This window comes from Nilaparvata lugens, unplaced genomic scaffold (assembly GCF_014356525.2).
Source record: "Nilaparvata lugens isolate BPH unplaced genomic scaffold, ASM1435652v1 scaffold8234, whole genome shotgun sequence".
NCBI classification, from domain to species: domain Eukaryota; kingdom Metazoa; phylum Arthropoda; class Insecta; order Hemiptera; family Delphacidae; genus Nilaparvata; species Nilaparvata lugens.
The window spans coordinates 1-9379 of NW_024093982.1; the positions used below are offsets into that span (position 1 = coordinate 1).

General features: G+C 37.5%; 2 protein-coding genes across 2 annotated transcripts; both read right to left on the reverse strand.

Moving 5' to 3' along the window:
- Positions 1–142: 142 nt before the first annotated feature.
- On the reverse strand, positions 143–5542 carry LOC120349097 (otoferlin-like; the record flags this gene model as incomplete). The annotated part of the gene is made up of 3 exons (XM_039419052.1): positions 5361–5542; positions 2370–2585; positions 143–338 (listed from the first exon to the last, which is right to left on the reverse strand). Coding segments are annotated over exons 1-3 (594 nt in total), but the record flags the coding sequence as incomplete, so codon positions are not given.
- Positions 5543–5549: 7 nt separating this feature from the next.
- On the reverse strand, positions 5550–8083 carry LOC120349098 (otoferlin-like; the record flags this gene model as incomplete). The annotated part of the gene is made up of 3 exons (XM_039419054.1): positions 5550–5684; positions 6839–7027; positions 7930–8083. Coding segments are annotated over 3 exons (478 nt in total), but the record flags the coding sequence as incomplete, so codon positions are not given.
- Between the last annotated feature and the right edge of the window lie 1296 nt (positions 8084–9379).

Here is a 9379-nt window from a genome sequence, read left to right on the forward strand (position 1 = left end):
TCCTTTGTTTTGGGTGATTTATTGTTTCATGATTCTTCTTCAAGGGAGATATTTCATCCGAAGATGTGTTTAGCAGTATAGTAGGCTAGCTATTCAGTAGGTACTCAATACCTAATTTTGGAATTTAGTGTAGTTTACTCACTTCGTTATAATAAGGACAGTTGGTGCTTTCTTTGACGCTGGTGTACTTTTTGACATCGCCGACTTGCACACAGACAACGGGGTCCATGTTGAGGCCAGCCAGTTGCCTCGCTTCGATTATTGTCACGCAAACCTGGAAATCCTGCGCTTTCAGGGCACTTTGCAATGTACTTAGCGCTGCGTTCTGTTTCGCCAGTCTGTGAAAACGGGAAATTAGTCATTAGTCATTACAATACAAAATCAGGAAATATTGAACTTCTTCAGCTGATCTAGAGATAGTTGGAGATAGATAGAGATGCCCCCTGTGGGTTGGGAGAGCTTTGAGTCGATCATCGTACTCAAGAATGTGTTGAAAACCAGAATTCACCCACAGTATCCATGCTTGTCGTGAGAGGCGACTAAAATGACCCTCAAGGCAACTCCAGAAGTTGCCTTGCCTTTAAACCCACGGGATCTGCCCCATCAGGGCAGTTTCGGAGGGGCAAAAAGAAAACCCCAAGAGACCAGAGATGGGTGAAACTCCAGGCACAAATGTAAGTCACGAGGCTAAGTCGAGGGTGGCCAGGTGCCCTAGAGGCAATTTGGTGACCCCTCCTCAAGCGGAAGGACCTACAAAGAAGCCAGGAATGGAACTCACGTTGGTCACGAGTTTGGGGTGGAGAGACCAACACTTACCATGCTCAGAGAAGGGCGGCCATTCAGGCAAAACTTCTTGGAGAGTGAGGCTTCTGACCCTGCAGAGGGGGACAAAAGAAAAACCCAAGAGACCAGAGATGGGTGAAACTCCAGGCACAAATGGGGGTCAAGAGGCTGAGTAGAAGGTGGCCGGGCGCCGGGCGCCCTAGAGGCAGTTTGGCGTCCCCTCTCGCAGCGGAAGGACCTACAAAAAGACCAGGAGTGGAACTCACGTAGGTCACGAGGACTAATCAGTCTGAAGAGACTGCCAAGCATATCACACTGGATTGCAACAAGCAACCGGGTGATGAATGGGATGTTAGTATAGGGAAAACTCCTGGTTCTTGTAAAGAATTAAACACTTTGCCTAACCAACCTACTACTTGGGAACACAATAAGCTTCGGTTGACGTGTGGGGCTCTTTGAACCTTTGGATCCTTGAATCCGTCCCTCCAAAAACAATAAACAATAATAGATAGAGATAGTTTGACATCGTGTGAGACCAGACTCCCCGATTCATCTACTATGCAGCTTCCTCGCAGTTGACTCACAGAGAATTTCTATTTCCATTCAAAATCATTTTTGACTATTCTCTTATTAAATTATTTGTCTGTGAATGCTGTGAAACTATCAGAGATAGAGGCAAGACTACGACTTGACGTGTTGCATGTTGCAAGAGCCCTGCTCACTTATGCGACTAAACGCAACAAATTGATAAAAATTTGGCAAATCGTCATTTGAGAGAATTTTGAAAAAACTCAACGAGATACTTCAAGATAAACTTTAAAAAAATCTGCTACAAATTCAAAATAATATTGATTCACTATCTTCTTTCCAAGCAATTGAATTACAGATAAACTTGATTTCCCATGTGAAACCTTTGACTTTTTCTCATCTAAATTTCATTTGTTTTTTGTTTTCCCCTGGCATTGAATTAGGGTCGATACATAGTGGTGCGGCGGATGTGGAGTGTATTGGAGAAGGTAGCTGAGTGTGTTTGGATAATGTTGTGCCTACCTTCTTCTCTATTCCTACCTTCGCTGATTCAATATGTTCTGATACAGCATTTGAAAACATGTATTGTCATGTAATCTCAGCTACCTAGTCTGCTACTCCCTTTGCAGATAGACCTATTATCAGTGTCGTACTATCGGAGTGTATCAGTGTATCTTCTCTGATACACTTTATCTTCAATATTCACTTTTCTCCCGAGGGCTACTGATTATTGAAACAAAACGGAAATTGTTATCAATACCCTCTTCTTCATTATAAGACAACCAGTTGCAACACTTCAGTCATTTTCAGGTGTAAATAAAATGAATAAATAACATTGAATTAATGCTAGTTTTTGTTCATAATTATTCATATGAACTCTACAATTACTACTCCAATATATTTCTTCCCATACTATTTTTCTTATCCTAGTTTGAAATTAATTAAGTTTGTTTGAGCCCAGTATAGACTAGACTAAACTCTTTCTAATTATGTATATGAAATTGGATCAAACTCTTATAATCTGATTGTATAAGGACAGATTTTTGGATTAAACTCACTTCCTGGTACTTGGCACATAGTCTCCGGCCGTGGAGGAGATGGATTCGTTGTCTGAGGAGAGAGAGGAGAGGGAGGGAGCCCTTGGCGGACAAGAGAAGGCGGCTGGTTCCGGGTTCGATGAGTGGTGCGCGTCTGGCAATAGCAGAGCATCGTCTCTCCCTGGTCTCTGCTTACCCAGCCGAATCAGGTTCTTCACACTCGCCTTCAGCGTTCGGCTGTGAGAAGAAAAAGATGGAGAATTCAACAAAATTAAGAAAGTCGTTATTTTACATTTTGTACAAGAGAGAGGTTGTATATGTTTACAAGATGAAGAGGAAGAGCCTTATGAAATATAGGTCTGATATGATTCAAAAATGAAGAGAAAGGATTGTATATTTTGTACAAAAGAGAGTATGAATATGTTTATATAATGGAGAGGAAGGGTTGTGCTTTTTGTACAAAAAGATTGGATGGTTTTGCATACTGTTGAGAGGAGGTCTAATACTTTGTACAAATGAGAGGTTGGATATCTTTACGATAAGGTAAAAAGGGCCGTACAAAAGATAGGCTTGATGATATTCACAAAATAAATAGAAAATGTAAATTATTTCATGGAAAAGATAGGTTGGATACGTTTACACAATGAAGAGAGGAGATCATACATTTCGAACGAAAGATAGGTTAGATATCATGTTCACAAACTGAAGAGAAAAGATAGGTCATTTTGTACAGAAAGAGGTAGGATATGTTTACAAAATGGAGAGATATAGCCTTTCGAAAGATGTTCTATATTTTTAAAAAAAGAATTAGGAAGAATATGATATATTTTGAGGGAGGTTGACATTTTCAGAATTAAAATTTTTATGATCTCAGAGAATGAACTTATTTATGTCTTCAGCATCTGGATTCAATTGAATTCACAAAAATCAAATTGTAATAGAATACTATTAAATTACGTAATTGAATATTGACTTAAGAGATTATTAACATCAGACTTGTTAATTGGTTCTCGTTGAATTGTACAAGTTAGATCGTTAAATGACATCATTTTTTAATGAATTTTCATGTGACTGGTCGTTACCATCAGGCTCCTGCGTTTGGTTTAAAAATAGAAGTTTCTGAATTTAAAGTGAATGTACACTAGACTTGTGCACTACGTGGTATGTAACATACTTCTTATTCAAGCTATATTCAATTTCATTTGTCAAATTATCTGAGATGTCTATATACTAAAACTATTGAATTTGATCCAGTCTTGGTAGAAGCTTTGAAATCTAGGAGGTCATGAAAGGGATTCCCTAACTCAATCAGCCACCTACACGGAAAACCAATAGAATGTACATGAATCTTCACTTCTGGCCTACCGGACATAACACCCCTTTCAGGCCTACTGAACATTACACACTTTAGTTTACTTCTTGAAGATAGATTTTGAAGGGGGTGCCTCAGTACTGCGATATTTCAATTTGTCCAGTATATGGAGATAACATAAAAGGCTCTATCCAATTAGGTTTTCAAGGTGAAAGGAAATATTAGGGAGGTTAGGTTTTTGGTTTTAAATGCAATTTGTTAATATTACTTGAAATATGTAGTTAATTGAAGATAATAAACACAATTAACGATAATTTGAAATACTTGTACAATTTGGATAATATATCAAACTTACAAATTACAGCCATTTTGAAGAAGATCTTTAAAATAGATGGATAGAAAGGTACATAATGAAACACTGGGATGTTGTCTAGAAACTATATTACGAATTTATTGCAAATTACATACATGTCAAAATCAATTAATGGATTCATATTCACTGTCAACCAAGGTGTTAGACAATGGTGTAGTCTATCACCCACTTTATTTAATATAAATGTGGACCACATTTTCCGAAAATGGAAATGTAAAGTAGATTTAGGAATTGATATTGGTGAAGGTGTGTACCTGAATGCTCTGTTGTTTGCAGACGATTTGTGTGTAGTACAGGAGAACGAAAATGACCTCCAAAAATCAGTTCATATCCTGCATGAAATTTGTAAAGAATATAATTTCAAGATATCAAAGGAGAAAACCAAAATCATGGCTTTTAAAGGAAAGTACCCAATAAGATCAAAGATTGTGATAGACAACAAGGTATTGGAGCAGGTGTCTCAGTTCACATATCTGGGTTGTGAAATTAGTTATAAAGATGAATTGGATGTAGAGAAGAAGGTAGGAAGATTCCAAATGATTTGTGGAAGTATCAGTAGGACATTGGGAAAGAAAGCTACCACAAGCACGATAATGAAATTTTATAAGACAATGGCAGCTCCACTACTACTCTATGGTAGTGAATCGTGGGTAACATCAAAGCCACTTGAGAGTAAAGTGCAGGCAGCTGAGATGAGATTTCTTCGCAGAACTAAGGGCTGTGACAGAAGAGATCACATCAGGAATGAGGATATACGGAAAGAGCTGAATATCTTCTGCCTGAATGAGAGAGTTGCATCTTATCGTCAGCAATGGAAAGAGCATGTGGAACGAATGTCAGCTGATAGGCTTCCTCAAAGAATTTTCAAGTATAAACCGGTAGGCAAAAGAGACATAGGCAGGCCACGAAAAAGATGGCAATGATCATTATATTTATTATAAAATGAAAACAGTAGATTGTAGTGATGCTTATGATGATATTACATTAGATTATATTGGTGTTATTAATTTAAAGATTTTATTTATTATTATTATTTTTTTTTATTCTAATTACAAGCTGAATGTGAGTCGGAACAGGCAATACCCTAATCCCTGATTGAAAGAAGAAGAAGAAGAAGATATTTACTGTGAGAGTACTCGCACTGGAGAAATACTCGTATTATCACACTGAAGATGACACCATTGATGTTGAATCATGCATGTAATTTTGATATTTCATATAAGTTCATGATATTTCTAGACATCCCAGTGTCTCATCATGGATAAATATCACTACATCTCACTAACAACAGTATATGAAGAAAGATACAACTTGAAGCAAGTCCCACCTCTTCCGTTCAGGATTAGGTGATTTCTCCTTCTCGGGGGCGGAGAGCGAGCCGCCCCTCATGAGGAAGGCCTTCTTGCTCTTTGGAGAACTGGACGGTGTGGACTGCCAACTGCCGCGGCGGTTGGAGGTGGCTGACTCTCCTGGTTGGAGGCGGGGGGACCTCTCCTGGTTGGAGGTCATCGATCTCTCAGGTTGGCGATGTTCTGCTCGATGTCGACCAGCATCTGTGGTCCATGTCGAGGCCGGAGGCGGAGGGTAGGGAGCTGGGGGCGGCTGATGCCTCGTCCATGCTGTAGTACGTTATTTCAAGGTCAACTGTTGCCTGAAAAGTGCATGAAAAAATACTCTGAGAATATTATCAAAACGTTATATTCGTATTAATAGTAATTCTTGAATAACATCTGAAAGTCCGGTTGCAAATAAGCCTGTTAAATTCCAATCATGATTAAATTTGATATAAAATTAATATTGGTCAACTATTGATTCATATTTATATTTTATAGTTGTAAGGAGCGTTACAACTACGGGGTCGTGGGTTCGAATCCCATCTATGTCATGGACGTTTCATTTGCCAACGCACTTTCCATTACCACGCACAAGCAGAAAGCTCATGTGGTCATCATCCGTGACAAAAAAGCCCACGAGAGAGAACTAATCAGAGAAGTAATTTCTTCAAAAACGCTTTCTCTGGTTCTGTCTCGTGGCATTTAATTATGATTCAAATTGAACAGGCTTTTCTTCAATCGGAACTTTGTGTGAGAATCCTTCTTTTGCTCTTAATTATATCCTATAGAGGATCTTTGCTTTGTGAAGAAAAAAAGAATTAAACCTTCAAAACTTCAAAACTTGGCGACCATAATACTCTCTCATAAAATTTGCATATCGAAAATATCACTTAAAAATGGATTTCTTTGACAACATTACCTTCACAACAATATATTCGCAACAAAAGAAATTCGTATGTAAGATCTGCCAGAAAGTGATTTCCTTGAAATTAATTTTATTACTTTACAAGTAGGCTACTCCTTTTTCCTACGTCATTTTTCAGAGCTCATCCCTACAGAATAAACAACTTGATTCATATATGGAAAATTTATAAGAGATAACGTGTGCATTGAATGAGAAAAATGTTAATATTATGATGTACTAGGTGTGTTATTATCAGAGGATCTGAGTAAATAATTTTGCACCTCATAGGGTAAAACTAATATAGGGTAAAACTAGTTGATAAGAGTTCAGTGGGACATAGAAAAGAATGTAGGCTATTGGTTGAGAAACCTGAAGGAAGCATTCAACTGCTCGTCACAGGACCTCTTCCGAGCAGCAGTTAACAGAGTTAAAAATGCCATGATGGTAGCCAACCTCCGTAATGGAGAAGGTACCTGGAGGAAAGAAGAAGAGAAGAAGAAGAAGAAGAAGAAGAAGAAGAAGAAGAAGAAGAAGAAGGTGTGTCAGAATATAGATAATGGTACTCACAGGAAGAGGTTTGTTGTTGGGATCAACAAGCGTATCACAGACAGTGATGCGGCCATCGGAGACCACCTTCTGCAGCACCAGTGAGTAGCTGCCCACCAGTTTGTCACTGAGGTAGCGGTTGTGAGTGTACAGCTGCACTGACAACACCTCATGGCATTCCACCGCTCGTGCTACTGGCCACTCGAATTTCTGCAAACAGAACAATTTTGTTAGCAACTCGAAATGTAACAGTGTCTGAGGACATGTATCTGTAAGATGTATCTACAAGGGGTCCAAAAAATGGATACATAATATTGACAGTAAACGTAAAAAGAGTACAAGGCAACATATAGCTATGAATCTTACTCTGTATTGTAGCTCGATGTTTTGTCAAAGATAGAATTTGTCAATGGTAAATGCAAACTGTAAGGCATTTTGGGTCACCGTAGACCAGGGGTCTCTAACCTTTTTTCCAAGGGCCATTGCTAATTCTAGGGAGGCTGAGAGGGCAATAACAAGGAGGTACGTGTAATTTGACTTGTGGGGCCAAAACGACGGGGGATTTGGGGGATGTAGAATTATTATTTCCATTAAAATAATTGAGAAGTTTTAAGTAGGTTAATAAAACAAGGAAGAAACAACCATTTATTCTAATACAAAGTCAAATTTATTGAGTGTAAAAAGGTCATAAGAAACTTGACAATGCATGAGTTAGCAAGTTGAACAAAATATAATAACTTTTTTAATAGTATGGGCAACTGACAATAGGTACACGAATTTAAAAAAAGTTAACAACCTAAAAAGGAAAACTTATTTTGGTGAGAAGATTGCATTTGTTTTCCCTTTAAATGTCCGCCGATTTAGGATCAAACTTTGTGGTTCCAATAATTAAAATTAATTCAAATGTTCATCTGACAAGGAAGTATTTGAATTTAACAAACTTCATTTTTGAGAATGTCTGCTCACAATTGTAGGTAGATCCAAAAAAGAGAAAACATAGCTTGAACATGGTTTTTATGTTTTTAAAGTATTTTTCTGGGAGAGAACTGTAAAATGGAAGTAGTTTACCTTCTTTGGGTAAATATATTTGAAAAAAAATCGGTTGCAATAACTCTCGGCAGGCGGACAAAATTATACACGGTCCACGGGCCGGATGTGGCCCGCTGGCCGTAGGTGGGAGAGCCCTGCCGTAGAATTTGAGGCAGTTTTAGACCTCCGTAGCGTCTTGGGCGATGTAGCACATATTCCAGCGTATTAATACGTAAACTAGAAACAGTTCACATAAAGATCTAAGTTATCAAAGTTAAAAGATAAGATCAGAGTCAAAAGATAAGATCCAAGTTATCTCTTTATTCTTGTATTTGATCACATTTCAAGCTGTGGTAGTGTCATTGTTTAGCTCAGAGCACATGAGCTGCCAAAAATATCGAGCGATGGCTACGTAGAAACCGTTGGAGTGGCGCGACCTGTATAACGTAGCGTAAGAGACGCTCCGCCTGTTAGGAATAAACAGATTTATTGATATTAGGAGTACGTCAGAAATATCGCTAAGCTACTTTCTTTAATTTTAATACTTTGAGAAAATAATGAATTATTAATCAAAGTCTGCAGCGAAATACTGACGATATTACAATGAAAGAAATTGAATATATGAAGACTATGGACACATGAGAGTCTATTTCATCAAATCATTTATTCGCCATACAATAAATAATATTCAAAACATAATAAAGAAAATACATCTTTTATAATCAAAGTATAAAATAATAAAATAAAATTAATCATAAATATACCAAATCATAATTAGATACTTCTCAATGGTAATCCGGCATCAACAGCAAAAGGAATCAAGCCTTGCCCGCTGGTGAATTTAGATCGATATAGGAGAAGTTATGCAGAGGAATCTAGTGGCAGTTGATGATTGATGAAGAGGAGTAGTTCAGGATAATTGAAAAGTAAAATATAGTGATATATAAGGATTTAAAAGAGAGGAAAATGTTTTCCACCCACGCCACTTGATATGAAAACTAGAAAACTTCTTAAAATAATACAAAGCAGCTTTTTCGTGAGTCGTAAACCCTACTTTCCAGCTTGCAAATATGTCATGCGTGATGCAAAGTGTTTGAGAACTCCGCAAGAATGTGTCACAAGTCTGCAAACTTGCTTTTCTACTAGAATGAGATTATACCAGACCTGTAAACTGCTCAACCAACAGTTGACTTCCAGTTTCACAGAAATAAAACAAAGCATGTCTATGTATGAATAATAATTTGAAACAAAGAGAAGTTGCATCGGAATCATGTTATTTAAGAAACGTCAACTTCAGAGAATATATTGTTCTTTTTAATTAAATCAACTCTATTTTCAAGTCCACCGTCAAATAATAATTATTTTTGAGTTCATGAGCTTTACGATCTTATCCATTATATATTCTATTATTTCATCCCCCACTTTGTTTATGAGATATCCATGTATCCTTTCCACGCTACTTGTTATTCCTCTTATCAAAAATTAAAAAACAATATCCTCCATTTTGATTGAAGTTTATTATGTAATATTCTA